The 21,092-nt window shown below is 42.1% G+C and overlaps 1 protein-coding gene across 4 annotated transcripts in view; it reads left to right on the plus strand.

Moving 5' to 3' along the window:
- Positions 1 to 21,092, plus strand: part of KIRREL3 (kirre like nephrin family adhesion molecule 3) — a 1,274,477-nt gene that overhangs the window by 1,188,734 nt on the left and 64,651 nt on the right. For 3 of the 4 annotated variants that reach the window (XM_082273094.1, XM_082273097.1, XM_082273095.1), the window contains one exon: positions 15,292 to 15,327. The exons of the other annotated variant lie outside the window; for it this stretch is intronic. In XM_082273094.1, the coding sequence (XP_082129220.1) occupies positions 15,292 to 15,327 (36 nt within the window). The remainder of the gene's footprint in view (positions 1 to 15,291; positions 15,328 to 21,092) is intronic. 4 annotated transcript variants of the gene reach the window in all.

Here is a 21,092-nt window from a genome sequence, read left to right on the forward strand (position 1 = left end):
GGTAGGAGAAGGGGGAGAAAACATTTTAAATAATACTTTTCAGTAAGCCTTTACTTCCATTAATTATTGTATGTGGTAAATAAAGTTCAATTCACAAAAACAAAATAACGACTATGCTGTATTTACCGTAAAATTAAAAATGTTTGGTAAATATTGTTTCAAAACCATGCAGTAAACTCTTAAGTCCCATTTACAAACAGAAAAAAGAGTAAAAAAACATGTAATATTTATCACCAGGGTTTTTCTGGTGGCATACTGCAGCGAGGCTGTGTTTAGCAGCACAGGAATGCACACGTGTTTCATGCATCCCCATGCAATCCTATTGATGTTAATTGGAATACAGCAGCTGCACTGGAATGCACAGGTGTTCCGTGCATTCCTGGGCAGGCAGTTACATTCATGTCAATTTGGATACAGCAGCTGCATGGACACAGCCACTGCTTCCAACCTGATATCAATGTGGGTGCATGTCCCAGAAATCATGCTATCTGTGTTTGGAGTCATGCACCTACACCCGCATGTCAGATTTGTCCTTGCAGCCGCTGCATCTCAAATTACATGATTGGGACCGCCAGCACAGGGGTGCAACACCTGGTTATCCCTGTGTGGGTAAACATGGCCCTCCATGGGCATACACTCTAGTACCCCCCATGTCAACGAGACCTTAGTAGGAATTTAGCAGGAGTTTTGTATGTTATGTTGCTTTCAAAAATATATATGGTTTGTGGGGTCTTTTAGAAAATATGAAAGCTGTAAGGAAAAAATAAAAAGCAATGGAAAGATTGCAAAAATGGTCTGGCTACCTGAGTTTAAAAGTGGCACACAGGGCCTGGCAGTGAAAGGGTAAATTGTAAACTCTGCATGTGTGCGTTGGTGTGCCACTCTAAATGAATGGCACTGTCAAATCATACTCTATAGTGACAAATGTTAGCATGCATTGTGGCAACACACACATTTTTACCAAGGTTACTACAACCCACAAGTGTGAAGCTAGCCTCACAGTCATCATTTAAAATTTTATGTTCATTTTGCACATTTTTAATTATCTCCACTTTCCAGTTCTTTATAATACGATAAATTCCCCACCTCACTGCAAATCCATTATAGAACTGGTCCTACTGTGAGAAGAAATGTTAGTCTGTTTTCATAAGAATAATTTTGTTCTATTTTTGAGGGGACTCTAAATCAGGAGTAATGCATTATTTTGAGGAACACTGAGAAGGAATTTTGCTGTAGGTAGTGTTTGTTTTTCTGTTTGTTTTGTCCATCTTCTGCTGATATCAGTTCTGTTGTACCTTTTACCTATTTTACACGTATTGTAGACCATTTACTGCCATTTTTTACACAGAACTTAACATTCAAAACTCTATTTTGGTGTGAAATAAATAACTGGATTGAAAATTCCTGTGAATTAGCGGTAAAATGTGGCATTAGCGCAAACAGGTAAAATCTGCCTTTTTGGCACAAGCGAGCCCCGTGCTAAAAATAAGTAAGTGTAGAGAGATTGTATAAAAAGAACTGCTCATAGATTTTGGTATACAAGTTGTTCAATCACTTCAGGAGACATTTTTCAATACATATTATTTAATGTCTGTCTCTGAAAGCCAGCTTGAACAGAATTCAGAGTTCAGCGCAAAGGAACCTTTTAGTAACCACCACTTAATCTTACACCGCACAAAAAATATGATTGGATAAAACCACAACGTGGTGAATATTGACAAAGGACTTCTATGAATGGTATTCCCATATTTATCCCTTTGGCTCCATCATTAATAGAGGTAGGCTTTCATCATCGGTGATTGACCTTACTGGCCACATGTCTCATCTGCATTCCGGACCTTTCTCCCTGAACATACAGGGCTACGGTTCAGTACAGCGTTCAGCCCTGTCCAGCCACTGGCTTTGACAGGCTACCTGTACCCAGGATGCATGCTGCTCCTGTCCCTTCCAGGCATAGTGAAATGCTGGGTGGGACACACTGCAGTTGGACGGCCCTTATAGTATAATAACAAAAAAATCTAGTGACTGGTAATCATTGTTTTTTTTGGATGAACTTGGTTTTAAATAACAAAATGTGTTTTTTTCTCAAATGGGAATTATTAATTTGATCTTGCTGCCACAGTGATTGGCTGCATAGTTCCAGGTCCAATGTCACTTGACAGAGTCAGCAGCATGACACCAATTATCTTTTTAGCTATCTGAAGGGTGGTATTCTAACCATCACTGTAAGGGGGCAGTCTGTCCGCTAGCCACCAGTGTAAATTACTTCTCCCTGACCATAATTAATAAATTTTAGCTGGGGTTCACTGAAAAATATTTTAAAGGCTCCACTAGAGTAAAAAGTTTGGGGAAGGCTTTTTCAGTGATTAATTTCTAACTTTATTATTGTACATACTTTGAAAATTGACAATAGGACAGTATGAAACAAATTATTAAAAAACAAAACATACAATACTGTGCACAAAGCTTTGTGAAGACATTCTGTAAATTAGGAATGCTTTTAAAAATATATATTTTACTATTTTAATCAACTTACAAGCTTGTCTAAATCAAATCAATATCTGATGTGACTACCCTTTGGTTTCAAACCAGCTACACTTGCACAAAGTCCGGGATTTTGTAGGATTAGAGCCAGGTGTATGAATTTCAATTATACCAATCAGGTGCCAAAAATCATCAATTTCATATGTAGGTTGAAACAGTCATTAACTGAAACAGAAACAGCTGTGAAGTAGCTTAAAACTGAGGAAGGAACAATCAAACTCTGCTACTGCTAAAGTGAGGTTGTGGAATACAGTTTCATGTCTCATGTCATGAGCACAGCGACAAGACACAAGGTAGTTACACTGCATCATCAAGTATTCTCCCAGGCAAAGATTTCAAAGCAGACTGGGGTTCCAAGAAACGGGCAACGTTAAGGACCATTGATGCAGTAGTTGGCCAAGGAAGTTTACCCATCATGTCATACCATCAGGGAGGCATGTGATTGGCCCCAAATTTACTCTGTAGCAGGACGAAGACCCCAAACATACAACCAATGTCATTGGGAACTATCTTCTTTGTAAAGAATTACAAGATTATTCTTGGACGTGCATCTTAGTGAACACGATATACAATATAAAACACAATATACAGGGATAAAGGAAATGATTATCGACACACGTACACCAACACAGGCTGAACTGGATGGACTATTGTCTTTATTCAACATTACCTACTATGTAACATGTCCTTGAATTGACAGTTTTGCCCCCTCAAATCCCTGATCTCTGTGTCATCAAGTCTGTCAAGAATTACATGAAGAGACAGAAGGATTTGAGGCAGCCTACATCCAGAGAAGTGCTGTGGTTAGTTCTCCAAAATGTTTGGAACAACCTACCTGCCAAGTTCCTTCAAAAACTGTTTGCAAGTGTACCTAGAAGAATTGATGCTGTTTTGAAGACAAAGGGTGGTGACACTAAATATTGATTTAATTTGGATTTCTCTTCTGTTCGTTTACTTTTTCTTAAATCATTTTGTTAATTGATAAAAAAAACTGTTAACACTTCTATTGCTTAAAGCTTTCTTAATTTACAGTATTTTTTCGCACCTGCCAACATTTTTTGTACAGTACTGTATTTTGCAAAATGCTTGAGATATATAGTCACATGCTATTCCTTCTTTTCCATCTTTACGTTACAACTCCAGCTAAACTTTTTTTTTTTGTGTTTGTGATAGCAGTCGTAAGGGCCAGAAGACTGGTCAAGTTGTGTTGTATGTGTTCCCACTGGGTAGATTTCCTTTAAATTACAATGCCAGTGATTATAGACTATGATCAGGATGGAAATTAACAGGAAATCTACCCAATAGGAATACAGCAGGGAAGACCTTGCATAGGTTCCACCTCTTTCTTACTCCCTACCATTCAAAGCAGAAAAATTGGATTTTTGTCTTACTGTAAAATCTTTGTTCATTGACGGACACAGCCCCAGAATCTTCTTAACCATTTGATTATGCTTCCCCCTACAGGAGTAGGACACTAGGCAGGAAAAAGCTTTACCATGCCTATGACCAGGGGATATACTCCCACACTCTGCTATAGGCATTCAGTTTTGTTGCAAGCAATGTCAGAAGAAAAAACTCAATAGAGGGGTGGGTGCTGTATCTGTCAATGAAAATCAGAGAAAGGGATTTTATGGTAAGACAAAAATCCAATTTTCTCTTTCGATCATTGATGGACACAGCTCCAAAAAAATTCCCAAAAGGCTAAACCTAGCCAAGCAGGTAACATGGAGCTCAACCAGGAACAACTGGAGCTCACCTGAAAACAATACACCCTCAAAGAGGACCAGGTCCTCTCAAACAGTGGCCTGCAAAACCTTGCAGCCAAAAGCAGCATCCGCAGATGCCAGTACATCCACTTTATAAAATTTAGTGAAAGTGTACACAGACAACCAGGTGACCGCCTTGCAAACCTGTATCACTGACGCCTGATGGCGGAAAGCTCAAGAGGCACTAAGCGCCCACGTAGAAAGTGCCTTAACAGGGAATAGAAGAACCTGACCCTTGATGGAATAGGCCTGCACCACCGTCTGTCTTGTCCAACTGGAAATGGTCCCGGCAGACGCGACCAACCCCTTGCGAGGTCCATCCATAAGGACAAACAGTAGGGCTGATTTCCTAAATGACTCGGTTGCCGCAAGGTACACCCTGAGCGCCCGGCCCATATCCAGAGAGTGCAAGGTAATCCCCCTAGGATGTTTAGACTTAGGACACAGGGAAGGCAACACAATGTCTTTATTCAGATGGAAACCAGAAACCTTATGAAGGAAAGACTGAAAGGGGGGAAGCACCACTTTATCTCTGTGAGCCACCAGGTAAGGTGAATGACAAGACAACCCCACCAGCTCCAACACCCTGCATGCAGAAGTAATAGACACCAGGAAGGCTACCTTCTGAGACAATGTAAGCAGAGGAAGCTCGCAAACATTTTTGAAAGGCGGTTACTGGAGAACCGACAGCACCAAATAATGATCCCTCAGGGGCAACGGAGACCGAACTTGGGGAACCAAGTGGCGATCCCCCCCCGAATACTCGAATAGAGGTGCGAACCAAATAATGCGTAGCCAAAGGACAGTAAAAGAAGACCGCCAAGGCCGAAAACCTGGCCCTTGACGGTACCCAAGGCTAGGTGCTGCTCAACACCTCGTTGGAAGAATGCCAAAATCCGAGCCATCGAAAGGGAACGGGGATGACCCCCAAGAGACTCATACCACGCAATGTACGTCTTCCAGGCGCAATGGTAAATCTTCCTAGAGGTAGATTTTCTAGTCTTAACAGCATGGGAATCACTGATTTAGACAACCCTCTATCCTTCAGCACCTGGCTTTCAATGCCAAGCCGTTAAAGCAAGCGACTGTAAAGCAGGATGGAAGATTGGCCCTGGGGGCATCAGTGACCTGCTATACCAAGACTGGCGAGGCAAGTCTGGAGCCACTAGGATGACCAGATCCCTTCTGCCTCGATCCTACGCAGAAGACACCGCAGAAGTTTTAGCGGGAGAAAGGCGTATATCAGATGACACTGGCCCCAAGGAGCCACCAGTGTGTCTGTGGTGTCAGCAGAGGATCCCGAGATCTTGCCCCAGTTCTATGTACCTTCCTCTTGAGACGAGAGGCCAACAGGTCCACCGCAGCAGTTCCTCACCGGAGACACAGCTGAACCTTAGAATGCCAGCTACCTCCCGAGCCTCCTGGACACTTATTGTGCCCTTTTGGTGACTGACATATGCCACGGCCATGGCAATGTACCATGGAATCCTTACTAGGCACCCCGAAAGGTGATTTGTCCAATGAGCCAGATACTAAACTAGGCATGCCAATATCTTCTATGCAGGATGTGGAAACCTTACAAGCAGACCTGAACAAAATAACGGGTGGGCAACTACATGGCAGATGAGGTTTAATGTTGAAAAATGTAAAGTAATGCACTTGGGGGCAAAAAACCAGAAAGCAAGCTACTCACTAGGGGGGGAACCTCTGGGTGAGTCTAAGATGGAAAAAGACTTGGGGGTACTGGTAGACAACAGGCTTGGCAGTGGCATGCAATGCCAAGCTGCTGCAAGTAAAGCCAACAGAATACTGGGATGTATAAAAAAAGGGATTCACTCCAGAAATAAAGAGATTATTCTCCCTCTCTACAAGACTCTGGTCCGGCCACATCTGGAGTATGCTGTCCAGTTCTGGGCACCGGTCCTCAGGAAGGATGTGCTGGAATTGGAAAGAGTCCAGAGAAGGGCAACAAAAATAATTAGGGGAATGGAGGACATCAGCTATGAGGAAAGGCTACAAGCACTGAACCTATTCTCTCTGGAGAAGAGAAGATTGAGGGGGGATATGATATGAATGTACAAATACTGTACTGGCGACCCTGGCATAAGGAACAAACTATTCAGAGTAAGGGAATACAATAAGACGCGTGGCCACTCACTAAAACTAGAGGAAAGGCGGTTTAACCTTAAAATGCGTAAGGGGTTCTTCACTGTAAGAGCGGTAAGGATGTGGAATTCTCTTCCACAAGCAGTCGTATCAGCAGGGAGCATTGATAGTTTCAAAAAACTGTTAGATGGTCACCTTAGAGACCACAACATACAGGGGTATACAATGTACGGTTAAAAGCAAACACACACACATCATAGGTTGAACTGGATGGACTGTTGTCTTTTTTCAACCTCACTAACTATGTAACTATGTAAATCTTATCGCCCGAAGTTCCAGTATTTTGATCGGTAGTCTTGACTCCTCCAGAGTCCAGACCCCTTGAGCACATCCGTGCTCGAAACGCCTTCCCACCCGGACAGGCTGGCAAACATAGAGACCACTGTCCAGTACAGGGGAAGAAAGGATTTGCCCTGTCGAAGTGCCGAAGAGCGAAGCCACCATATCAGGGACCCTCTTGTGTCCTTGCTCAAGAGGATCAGATTGTTTAGAGACTGTGGATTCTTGTCCCACTTAGCAAGAATCTCTCTTTGCAGAGGTTCAGAGTGGAACTGTGCAAATGGAACCGCCTCAAAAAGGTAGACACCATCAGGCACAGCATCAGCATGCAAGCCTGAAAGATGACCGACTGCTGAACAACAGGAGCCAAATTGCATCCTGCAGCTTTTAGAGTTTTTTTCCCCTGGTCAGAGTCAGACCCAGATAGTCCAACTTGGTGGACGGAACCAGAGCAGATTTTTTGGAAAATACATTTCCAACCAAACTCCTGCACAATCTGTACAGTAATTTCCAGGTTGTCCTTTAGAGCAGTCAGAGACTCTGCTCGCAGAAGAAGAGCGTTCAGGTACCCAGTACCGCAATCCACCGCTGCCGCTACAATGCCAAACCGGGGCCAACTCTTTTGTTAATACTTAAGGACCTGAGGCAAGAAAAATGGGTAATGCGATGAATTGATAATGCTTCTCGCCCAAAGCAAAGCGGAGGAAAAGCTGATGACCAACATATATTAGAATATGAAGGTAAGCGTCCTTTGTTGTGGGGATGCCACTACCGCACAAATGGACTATATTCTGAACTTCTGTACCCGCAAAAGGTGGTTCAAAGCCCTGAGGTCCAGGATTGGATGTACCTTGCCTTCCTTCCTGGGAACTGTAAACAGGTTTGACTAGAAACCTTGAAAACGTTCAGATTTTGGAACCCGAACAATCACCCCTTGTAGTAGAAAGTCTTGCACCACCCCAAAGAGACCCCACAGGCGGTCTGGGGATAAACGCAGGTTGAAAGGAAAGAAACTCACTGGAGAATAAGACCGAAACTCGATCTTGTAGCTGGACGGCCTTCAGAGCCCACCATAGGGGACATAATAGAACATACCCCCTATTAAAGGTGGGCCGCCCGCAGTGCCGCACAGGCAAGGTACCTCTGCTCACACAATAATGGCGACAAGACTGTCACTAAAAATGAAGCGCCCTCACGGCGCCACCCGGTTCAAGGGAGGTGCCAAGCTGACCATATGGCCCAGCAGGCCACAAGCCATGGCCTAAATGTTTGTGGGGGCCCAGCCACAAATAGCACGGATCCTCAGTCCGGCAGCTGCCCAAGTGGGGAGTTGGGGGCTTCAGCTAGACCCACTGAGGCCACCCCCCAACTCAGCCGCATGGCCTACTAGGCTGCAGGCCATGGCCTGGTAGGCCGCAAGCTGCGACCTAAATTTAAGGGCTACCCGCCGCCAGGATGTGAGCCCGAGCAGATCCGAGCCATCCTCACAGGGGCTGCCTCACATAGGTTCCACTGAGTAGGCCGCAAAGCCCCACAGCCAAAATGTTAGGCCTGAACCGGCCGTGTGAGGCATGTACTGGCAGATGGGAAAACATCCGCTCCCTTAACCCAACAATCGCCACAGGGTCTAAATGTTTATTTGGTCTAAATGTTTCTGGACCATGTCAATTTTGAGCAATTGTGAATCATTTGGGGTTATGTTAATAACAATCCTTATTAATAAGCATCATCATTTTCCCATGTATACACAGAGACAAAATAAGTTATTTAATACATTTTCCTTCTCTATGTCCCCAGTACCAAATTCTAAATGATCTAATAGAGGGCCTTCGTGACCTTTTGAGTGTTAATATATTTTAAGAATTTTTGGGGGTTTGTCCTACTCTCTTTGGCAACCTGTTGTTTGTTTTCAATTTTTGCAGCCTTGATTTCCTTTTTACATATTCTGTTATATTTTTTGCAACATTTAGATTATAGTGTTCCTTCATTTTTTTTTTTTAATGCTTTTTTTATTATTTATAGCAATTTTATCTGTGGACGTGATCCACATAGGTTTTATTTTTAGCCTTTTTAACATATTGCTTGTGACGGGAGTCACTTTGATTGGGGGGGCCCGTGGAGCACAGCTTATCTTAAAGAGGTTGGGAAATCCCTGTCTCAGCTCCCTAGGCCCCTCTTATGTGTAAGTCACCCTGTCTCTATTAGGGGCACAGGGAGACCAAGAAAATGATGGACAGCTACTTAATGGACACTGAGAATATGATTTGGATTATTTCAAATGGGACAGTAATATTAATCCACAATATCCCTCAAGAAATATATCAAAGTTTAATCCCACTTTACACTGTGAGACCTATAGCCTGTTGTAGACTGTTGTCATGAAGTCTGTGACTCCTAAATAATCAAAGCATTGTTTAGATCTGGATTCCATGTACTACACCTAGGCTGGTTTAGGTGCTAAGTTAATTAGCATGTTAATGATATCATTGTCAGCTAAAGTAGTTGCTAAAAGGGGATTAGCGAAGAGTCAGCCCTACCTCGTTATCTAAACCATTGTGTGATGTTTTGGGTAAAAATTTGGGTCATTGTACATGTAGTGACTGACATATTTCTCAAGTGTATAAAAAGTCTGTATTCTTGTTCAATAAATCAGTTTCAGATTTTGCAGCTAAAACAAGTTTTGTCTAGTAAGTAATTAATAGGAACAATGTTATATAAAAAGTTACAAATTTACTAACATGGATTGAAACATCCCCACAAAGTGGGACTAAAAAAAATGGTTAAAACAACCACAAACAATCAAACCCATGTAGCACATAACAGCATGGGCCTGACTGTGTTAGTGCACAGCAGGGTACAGTCCCATTGGTTCTTGTCCAAAGCCCCAATGCGTTTCAACTTATCCAAGTCTTCTTCAGGGCGATGCTGGACAGTGGGATAATACTGATATTTCTGAAAATATAACATATATTCAAATACATGTATATATGAGAATATAACATACACAAGTGGTCTCACAAAATGGATAGAAAGAATTAAAAAAATAGCAAATTGTGCTGGGAGTCCATCCAAGCATAGGAATCAAATAATGGGGGGCAATGGACCCCCCCACACACACACACACACACACACACACACAAGAAGGGGCAAAAAAGAACATCCCAGAGATAGGAACCAAGAAACAAGGGACTAGTTGGCAGTAATACGGTAAGAGCACCCTCATTAGATAGAGTACAGTCCAGTGTTCACCCTATTCTTAAAGCATATATGAATGGAATGTCATATTGCTCATAAGGGGATTTATGGGAATACCAATCCCAGGCCCACAAATTGTACTACATGAAATTTAGAAAAACAGGGATATACAGAAATAAATCACATACCTGTGTGTGGAGTGCTGTCTAGTTCTTGGTTGCAATAGGCGACTATAATATCTGATATCTATGTGCAAGACTGAAGGAAGCGATATAATGACGGAAGAACTCAAGCACAGTGTGCGTCGGTCCCGTCACATTGCTCATGGGAATATAATTTGCATTGTGTTCACATACAGTCAATGTGAGGCATTCCCATCAGTTCTGCATTCTTTAATAACAACATTCCTTCCCAGTCTAAATCTTGGAGAGCAGCCTTGGAAAATTTGCACTTTTAAATGTGTTTTAAACTTTCCAGTATGTGTTTACAGTGTACATTAAATTAAATCATGTTATAGTCACTGCTATCCAGATGTTCCTTTATATAAGCCCTAGTAGAGCATCATTTCTAGTTGAGGTGTCTATGGACTGTACCATAAAATTGTCTTGTTATACGTTTAAAAATGTTCACCTTTTTACTGTTCCAGTAGTGCCATTACAAAAGATAATTTCAGGGTAGGTAAAATCCCCCATTATTATTGTTCCAGCCCTTTTAAACCTTCAAGGACCTCCTCCTTCAAGGACCTCCTCATTAACACTGGGTGGCCTGTAACAAACTCAAATAATTTACTTTGAAGTATGCACATCTATGTGCAGCGCCACCCATAATGCATTTTTGATCACTTTTCACAGATATAGACACCACCACCTTTACATAAAAATTCACATAGTACCACGCTATGATACCCACTCTAATAATACAAATAGTGAAATAGTTATAGTATTTTGCAGTGTTGAAATTGTGTATTTCAAATAAATTCGTAAACCAAAACATGCATGTATAAGTGATCGAATAATTATCAAATTGCTCCATACACCAAACAATACATGTATATAGTAAAATGAGTAGTGCACCTAAAAATTATAATAAAATCGGTGCAAACAGTATATAGCCCATGCACAAATAAAAATGATAATAAAAAATATTGTGTAGAAATTAAGATGCAGCCTCCTACAGACAGCTGCAATACCACACAAAGTGCTTCTTGCTCCCAATTAGTGCTCAGAAAACTCAAACAGGTGCTCCACTTCTTATTATTGCTCAAAAATCAGTTAACTTTTTTTTTTTTTTTTTGGTTTACGGACTTATTTGAAATACACAATTTCAACACTGCAAAATAATATAACCATTTCACTATTTGTTATTATTAGAGTGGGTATCATGTACTTGCTTTGATCTGAAGCGCCTACTGTGCTTTGTCTGACTTGTCATTCTTCTACTTTACACATGAGTGACTTCTGACAGTCTGTGCTGACACCAGAGAGACTGTGTAGAGCAAGGTGTCCATTCCCTCAACTCAGGTCTCAGATTACACTCAGCTCCCTGCCCTTTGTTGCGCAGTATGTGACATCAGATCCCTGCCCCCTGCAGCACAGAAATGCTGTGTAAAATTAGTGCTTTAGGTGGTTGCAAAGAACAAAAGGCTGCATATAAACAGGTACAACTTATGTAAGACAAAACCAGAAAGATTCCCTGCTCCATTCACAAACCAGTCTGCTTACCATCTGAAATAATTTGTCTAACAGTATGTGTTAAAAACAGGGGTTTCGTTATCACACGTTTGAAAACATATCCATAAGCTGCACCACATCCTGTATTACCTGTAGTCCTACTTCCTGTAAATCTATGAGGGTCTCCACAGTGGGAGCACATGCATTCTAATGGATAGATAGGGGGCAGGTGGGCCTGGAGGAACTCCAACCCCCCCTAAAGGCACAGGGGCACAATGGATGCCCAGCACATAGCACAATGGCAGCAAAGGCGTCCGGTGTGTCCCTTGACCAGTATACATCAATAACAAATAAAATGGCCCCTGCCCCCACCTATAACTGGCCTTCGCAGCAAGGCGCACATGGAAGAGCAATACATGCAAAACAAAACTAGAAAAATTCCTAGCTCAACTCACCAACCAGTCTGCTTACCAACTGAATAAACCTGTCTAACAGTATGCGTTAAAAACAGGGGTTTAGTTAGAACACATTTGCAAACGCATGCATAAGCTGCAGGACCACTTCACGGCACCCTGTATTACTTGCAGTCCTAACTCCTTTAACTCTATGAGAGTCTCCACAGTGGGAGCATGTGCATTCTAAAGGATAGATAGGGGGTAGATGGGCCTGGAGGTAGCCCAACCCTCCTTAAAAGCACAGGGGCACAATGGACGCCCAGCACATTGCACAATGGCAGCAAAGACATCCAGTGTGTCTCCCCATCAACTAATAATTTCTCATTTATTTAGTAGCTTGCAGGATTTTAAATATTTATACTCTCCCCGAAAGTGTTATCAGGGACAGGGTCACACCTGAGGCTGTACAACTGCTCTGGACTTGTAAAGCACTCTGTGGCTAACAAACCAGTGCATAAGGTGTCTGGGGAGTGCCAGAAGAAGAGCCCAATGCCCAAGGGTCAAGTTACAGGCAAGTCCTGCAATCTTCAGTGCGGTGGGGTCCAGGTATGGCCTCCAAGGCAAAGCTGAGGATTAGCCAATGCAGGTTGCTGCATAACTGTGCAGCTCAGCAGCCAGACAGTGACTTGATTGATGTTAAAAATATCTTGTTGAAAAAGCAGAAAATATCTTAAAAAATGGATAAGCTTTTCTCCAAAGAGAAAGGATTTCCATCCTGGGAGGACACTAGGAAAAAACAAATTGAAGCATTGTGTGGGTGGGAGTGTTTATATTAAGCTCGCCAATGGCTTTTATGTAGAACAGTGTCTCAATTTCTCAAATTTCTTTTGAAGGCATCAATATTACCCAGTTGTCTCTGATTTACTTCTGCTCCTGTGTCCCTTAATGAATTTTAAAGTGGTCCTAAACCTGTAAAATGAAAAATGAACAAAGCATATCCTTCTTTAGTGTATACTTGCTTTGATCTGAAGAAACTACTGTGCTTTGTCTGACATGTCATTCTTCTGCTTTACGCATGAGTGACTTCTGATATTCTATGCTGACACCAGTGAGACTGTGTAGAGCAGGTGTCCATTCCCTCCACTCAGGTCTCAGATTACACTCAGCTCCCTGCTCTAAGTTGTGCAGTATGTGACATCAGATCCCCACCCCCCTGCCTTCTGTAGCACAGAAATGCTGTGTAAAATGTGTGTTTTAGATGGTTGTAGAGAACAGAGTACTGTACATAAATAGGTACAACTTATGTAGAATGATGTTTTTCACCTGAGGCTAATTATTTCAGTGGGTGTATGTAAAATAAGGGTTTACAACCACTTTAAAGTATATTTTTACATATGTTTACTCCTTTTTTTTTTTTTCTTCATTTTCTTTTTTTTTGTAACGTAAAAAGGTATAGGTAGTCACTATAGTTTTGCTTTAGAGTCCATGCCCTATTAGGCAAAATTTGCATTTTTATTAGCCACATACCATAACCCAAATGTAACAGACAAAACAGTCAGAAATATATTGAGAAAGAAAATTAGGACTCCTGTGCTAAGCAGACCTTTCATTGCTCCCTCTTATGCCCTAGTTCTGGGCCATGCTGAGTAGGCAAAGCTCCTAAACTTCAAGGTAGTTTTAGAGTTTGCCTGCTCCCTTCTTATACTTCATATTACCTTTGGCCCATTGCTATGCCCTACTAAAATAAGTGGGAGAGAAGTGGAAAGGACAAGTTCCATCACCATCTAGGAAGTGCCAGAGCTTCCATCAACAGTCTGGCATTGAGGCATGTAGAGGCCATGGAAAAGGCTGTAGGTTACCAGCAGAGATTTCTAGGTACACCTGCGCAAAACGTTATTTTTGTTTTAAGTAAAAGAGTCATTTTAAGGGTCCCAGAAGACATAGGCTGGCAGCAAAAATGAAATTCTCCTCCAATAATGCATATCCAAAGGGAAGTTGATGAGTGGCTCTGGCGAATATTGCCATGTGTGATTATTTTGAGGCAGGATTTGATTGGGAGCAGGGGGGTTGAAAGGGGGGTGATCAGGCAGGTCTTCTTTTGTTTGATAAATGTTCCCCTCCGCCATTGGCTGTAAGGGATGGTTGGGGCACCTCATCAGATTGGATTAAGGCCATTTCATATGGATAGGTAAATTAATGCCAAGAAAAATCAGGTATACCACCTAGTGATATATGTATCAATCATGGGTAATATTCATAAAAGAGGACACTGTTTGGGTGGTAAAAATATTCACACACACACTCATTACCTATAGTTTAAGATTTGAAAGGCAAAAGACTAAGACTACCGATAGAACTCACTGATAACACTCTCAAATTGCCCTTGAAAAATCAAAGACATGTAAAGTAAAACCTTCACCACTTCCTGTTTTCTCTTCCCACTGTTAAAACTAATAAAGGATTCCGCTGCTCTTCTAATCTAGACCCAAAAGGCAAAAACATAAGAGGACATCTGTCAAACAGGACAGAAATTGAAAAAAATGACACAAATTAAACGTGTCTTATCCCGTCTGCTGGAGCCCGATACTGATTCTATAGTCAGAAACATCAAGATCCTGTCAGACAAAGTGACAGGATTAAGTCAAATTGTACAATATATTTATTTATTTCTACATTCTTACGCTGGCCCGTCAAGCCTCTGTGTTTTGCAGTTACGCTGACTCGCATTCAGAATCTCTGCTCTGTCGACAGGACAGTCGGGAAATAAAGATGTTTTACGTCAAGAAAAAAAACTTTAAATTACTGCAGATAATTATTGAGTCAATTCTGATAATTTAGATGGGAGATTCAGCAGTTTCCAGCAGTAGGCTTGCTGCCCAAGAAAAAAATGGATGTCCCGAATGGATTTTCACTCTTTGCCTTGAGAATGAATCCATTAAAATGTCAGCTTTAGCAGAGGACCCCTAAATCTCCTCAATCCAGACTGTTCAACCTAAATAGTTTTGATTGAGTGTCACTTTTTATGAAGTATATTATATATTTTCAAGGCTGGAGTGCAAGAAAGTGTTGGGCTACCTTTAATCATTAAAAAAAAAAAAAAAAACCTTAAAAATATTACTGGCACTTTGGGTGGTTTAAAAGTGATGCTGATTTAAGGCCAGTCTATGGAAATAAAACCTTCTATTTATCATTGATAGTAGCTTAGTCCTCAGTAAATCTGTATAAGTAGCATGCCAAACCTGCAAGCCCAAAGACACCTGTTTTATCTTTAAACAGGTCGGAACATGCAGTCAGGAGCCAGTATGGAGCCAGGTATGGATGCATGACCTCCAAGTGACAATCCCATGTTCTGTCTGTGTGCGCTCACCCTGCTGAATTATCAAGAGACGAGGCCTCCTCCTGTCTAAGGCCAAGGGCAGAAGACCGGAAATCTCAAGCCAACTTCCTATACTTGTCATTCTCTGTACATATGTTGTGTATTATAGAAACGTCCATGCATGCAGGTATAGTGGATAATGTCAGGAATTATTGTCCCCGCATGGAACTTATGACGGTTTGCTGTGGGCACGGGTTAAAGTCCAGGCCCCCCCAAAAATGTTTATTTTAGGGGTTTCCACAGTTAAGTTGAATCACATTTACCCTTTAATATATCTCTTGGAGACTGAAATTTACACATTCTCCTATTTGTTTCTTGTACACCTTTAACAACCCACCTAGGGAAGGTAAAGCCCATTACTGGCTATGTAATTATTGAAAGTAGTGGTAAACTGGAACTCTGGTGGAAATACCTTAATGCCTTATGTATCAGAACTGGTAAAAAGTATCTCTTGCAAATGGCAACTTGTCAGATTCTGCCCTTTACTTCTCTTTTTTGGACATTTTAGGATTAAAGAAAGTTTTTTTCTCCACCCTTGATACATAAGGCTTGATTTAAGACAACAAGACGTCTCCTAACAAGGCACAGGCATCACTGGCATTTCAATATACGTTTACTATGACCTTAGAAACCCCAGATTTTGAAATTTGCCAGCAGATTTTAGAGGGTAACACCGCCTTTCAAAAACTTGTTGTCTTTTCCCATATTTGATGGCAGAGCAGAAAAGTTAGAGAGTAGTAATTATACACTGCCTAGTATCTTTATGGCTGCACAGACACTTGAGGTGTCTTTGTATCCTTGAGGAAATATTCAGATTTTGCTTACTGATGTAGGTTACAGTAGAAGCGTGAATGTGGTGCCTGAGAGAGAATGGTCAATAGATAACTGTACAAAGCTTTAGACAGATCTCTGTGGTAACAATAACATGTCAATCGCTTCTAGCTAGTAAGATAGATATTTTAGGAGCTTGTAGAAGGCCTATTGGAACAAAACTGATAATATATTTATTCTATTTACAAATGAACCACACTTCTTGTAACTAAACATCACACTTCTCTTCTAATTAAATCAAATTTGCCAGATTACTTTTAAGGTAAATGTGGCTACGTTACCACAGTATGCAGGCATCCTACTAGAATCCTTTCAAAGGCACACAGTATCTCACAAAAGTAAGTACACCCCTCACATTTTTATAAATATTTTATTATATCTTTTTTATGTGACAACACTGAAGAAATTACACTTTGCTACAATGTAAATTAGTGAGTGTACAGCTTGTATAATAGTGTAAATTTGCTGCCCCCTCAAAATAACTCAACACACAGTCATTAATGTCTAAACCACTGGCAACAAAAGTAAGTACACTCCTAAGTGAAAATGTCCAAATTGGGCCCATTATTTTACAGCACTGCCTTAACCCTCTTGGGCATGGAGTTCACCAGAGCTTCACAGGTTGCCACTGGAGTCCTCTTCCACTCCTCCATGATGACATCACATAGCTAGTGGATGTTAGAGACCTTGCGCTCCCTCACTTTCCATTTGAGGATGCCCCACATATGCTCAATAGGGTTAGGTCTGGAGACATGCTTGGCCAGTCCATCACCTTTATCCTCGGCTTCTTTAGTAAGGCAGTAGTCATCGAGGAGATGTGTTTGGGGTAGTTTTGTTGGAATACTGCCCTGTGGCCAGTCTCCGAAAGGGAGGGGATCATGCTCTGCTTCAGTATGTCCCAGTACATGTTGGCATTCATGGTTCCCTTAATGAACTGTAGCTCCCCAGTGCTGGCAGCACTCATGCAGCTCCAGACCATGACACTCCCACCACCATGCTTGACTGTAGGCAAGACAAACTTGTCTTTGTACGGCTCACCTAGTTGCCGCCACACATGCTTGACACCATCTAAACCAAATACGTTTATCTTGGTCTCATCAGACCACAAGGCATGGTTCCAGTAATCCCTGTCCTTAGTATGCTTGTCTACTCTTCAGCAAACAGTTTTTGGGCTTTCTTGTGCATCAATTTTAGAAGAGGCTTCCTTCTGGGACGACAGCCATGCAGACCGATTTGATGCAGTGTACAGGGTATGGTCTGAGCATGACAGGCTAACCCCCCCACCCCTTCGACCTCTGCAGCAATGCTGGCAGCACTCATACGTCTATTTCTCAAAGACAACTGCTGGATATGACGCTGAGGACGTGCACTCAACTCCTTTGGTCAATCATGGCGAGGCCTGTTCTGAGCAGAACCTGTCCTGTTAAACCGCTATATGGTCTTGGCCACCATGTTGCAGCTCAGTTTCAGGATCTTAGCAATCTTCTTATAGCCTAGGCCATCTTTAGGAAGAGCAGCAATTCTTTTTCAGATCCTCTGAGTTCTTTGCCATGAGGTGCCATGTTGAACTTCCAGTGACCAGAGTAAGAGTAAGAGCGATAACACCAAATCTAACACACCTGCTCCCCATTCACATCTGAGACCTTGTAACACTAACGAGTCACTTGACACCGGGGAGAGAAAATGGCTAATTGGGCCCAATTTGGACATTTTCACTTAGGGGTGTACTCACTTTTGTTGCCAGCAGTTTAGACATTAATGGCTGTGTGTTGAGGTATTTTTAGGGGACAGCAAAATTTACACTGTTATACAAGCTGTACACTCACTACTACTTTATATTGTAGCAAAGTGTAATTTCTTCAGTGTTGTCACATGGAAAGATATAATAAAATATTTACAAAAATGTGAGGGGTGTACTCACTTTTGTGAGATACTCTATATGATTTTAAGTAGTGACACAAAGGTAGCAATATATTTAAGGTAAATATAATTACAATGGCTAATGTACATTTAGAGTTATGGCCTAGTAGATGTTTCACAGAGTGGACATTTTTTGTTGTTTTTCAATGTTTCATTTTGTATGCTCATGCATCATGTTTACATTTTCTATGCTCTTTGCATGTAAAGGAACCCTAAAGCCACTTATACAGAGACAAACCAGAGATACAGTTTCAGTGGTGGCATCCCAAGATTTGACCAACCATGGTGATGACAACATTTAACAGAATCATATATTTGACACAGGTGCCAGATGTACATGTTGCACAGGAGAAGCAGCCATATAGAAACGACATGCACACAGGGCTGTTGATAGGGGAATTTAGCCAGCCCTCCCCTATGGGGCCTGAGCCTCATTTGATCAGCAGAATTGGCTTTGAAGCAGAATGAGCCCCACACAGCGGAGAGTGTAGAACTCTGGTACCTCCTTCGCTTTCATAGAATCACAATGGAATGCTGCATTTCCACCTAGCTTGCTGGGTGTAACTGTCTCGAATTAGGTGGACATGCAGCATACCCTTGTGACCCTCCAGTGAAAGCCTTCCTCGATGGATGCTAGATTTCATCTTTTGACATTCTATGGGCAGAGGAGGGAGTCACACAACCTGAATGGTTGGGGACACTGCCGCTGCCTCTCATCCAGTAGCTCGCAATGTTTCAATGAGCGCCAGAAAGCAACTGGGACTAGCAGAGTGGAGGTACCCAGGCGGCCAGAGATGTGCATGTGACCCCCACATGCAAAGTGCATTACAATAAATCATGCTGTAGCTGTCAGCTAGGCTGTATTGTGCCCCATGATTTGTAATGGCAGGCCTGGATGCATGTAGAAACAAGTGACGGCAGAAAAAAGACCAAGTGGTCCATTGAGTCTGCCCCTTTTTTCTTTCATTTATACATTTTTTTTGTTTTTTTTTGTTTTACTTTTATCAATCTATGTTTGTCCCAAGCATGTTTGTATTCACTTAGTGCCGGTTCAAATTTGTGCGATGCGGGAACGCTGCGAATATGCAGTGTGATCCCGCATCGCCTACGCACCTCTGGCAGTTCACACTGCCATATGCGATACGCAGGGGGTGTCAATTAAAAGTTATCGACACCCCCAGTTGCAATCACACATCGCAGTGCGATCTGCAAGTTCGCACAGAATCGGATCGCACTAGTGTGAACCACTATGCGATCCGATTCTGCTGCGAAAAAAAAAAGCCTTATGTGCGAGTTTAGTGCAGGTGCGGTGTGAATTCAGCCATACAAAGTGTATGGCTGAAATTCGCACCGCACATGAGATCGCATGTAATTTAGGAGCAGTACGCTCCGAATTACATGCGATCTCCGCGATCGCACAAATGTGAACCGGGGCTTACTGTTGACTGACTCACTACCTTTGCTGGAAGTCTGTTCGAAGCATGAACTACCTTTTTGCCAAAGCTTTACTTTCTAAGATTAGTTTTGAACTTTCGTCCTGCTAGTTTGAGGGCATGTCCCCATGTTCTTAATTAAGAGTCACTTCTGACAAGTTTTCCTGATACTAAGAATAAAGTGGTGATAGGGGAGGGAGAGCCAGCTGATTGACAGCCTCCACTCTGTGTTCCTGTGTGGAGGGGAAATGGGGGGGGGGGGGGTGTCCCTTCCCTCAAATCTACTCTCAGAGCTCTTCTCACTGAGCTCTGCAGAGTGTAATTTCAGCTCTCCCCACCCTTTTTCCTGACAGCTCAGCTTTATAAATTCTGGACTTTGAATGGCTATAGAGAAGAGAATACTGATGAAAAACAGGTAAAACTTACGTAGGAGGATTTCTTTAATCTCTGTGTATTACCCGAGGACAGTCACTTCATTGGGTATATGTAAGAGTTTACAACCACTTTAACCACTTGCCGACTGCCCCACGCAGATTAACTGTGGCAGAGCGGCTCGGCTGCGCATCATCACGTAGAGCTACGTGATTATGTGTCCGTGGATTGGGCGGCGTGTGCGTGCCGCCGGAACTGCGCTCCCGATGTGATCAGACACAGCAGGAGCCAAACCACGGGAGGAGCGGGCTCGATCCACGCCGGCCTCCCACGATCTTCAGCTAGAATGACAGAAGAGCCGCCTGCTTATGTAAACAAAGCAGGCGAGTCTTCTGTCAGAGAGGCAGGGAAAGATCGTGTGATTCAGCTTAGCTGAATCAACTATCTCTCGCTGCCTCTGTCCAACCCATCCCCCCACACAGTAAATAAGCACAAAAGGAAACACATTTAACCCCTTGATCACCCCCAGTGTTAACCCCTTCCCTGCCTGTGTCATTTATACAGTAAAAGTGCATATTATTTAGCACTGATTACTGTATTAATGTCACTGGTCCCCCAAAAAATGTCAAAAATGCCAGTTAGGTATCTTATCTGTCCGCCGCAATGTCGCCGTCCCGATAAAAGTCGCTGATTGCCGCCATTACTAATAAAAAAATAAATAAATAAAAAGTCCATAGATCTATCCCATAGTTTGTAAGCGCTATAACTTTTGCACAAACCGATTAATATATGCTTTTTGGGATTTTTGTTACCAAAAATATGTAGCAGAATACAAATTGACCTAGAATGAAAAAAAATAGATTTTTTAATTTTTTTATTGGGAAAGCAGAAAGTAAAAAATATTGTGTTTTCTTTTTCAAAATTGTCGCTATTTTTTGTTTATAGTGCAAAATCTAAAAATGGCAGAGTGATCAAATACCACCAAAAGAAAGCTCTATTTGTGGGGAAAAAAAGGAAATCAATTATAGATGGGTAGGGCATCGCACGACCGCGCAATTGCCAGTTAAATCAACGCAGTGCTGAATCGCAAAAAATGGGCTGGTCATTAAGTGGGTAAATCCTTACGGAGCTGAAGTGATTAACTA

The sequence above is a fragment of the Pelophylax lessonae genome (genome assembly GCF_965119305.1).
Source record: "Pelophylax lessonae genome assembly, chromosome: 12".
In the NCBI taxonomy this organism is placed as follows: Eukaryota; Metazoa; Chordata; class Amphibia; order Anura; family Ranidae; genus Pelophylax; species Pelophylax lessonae.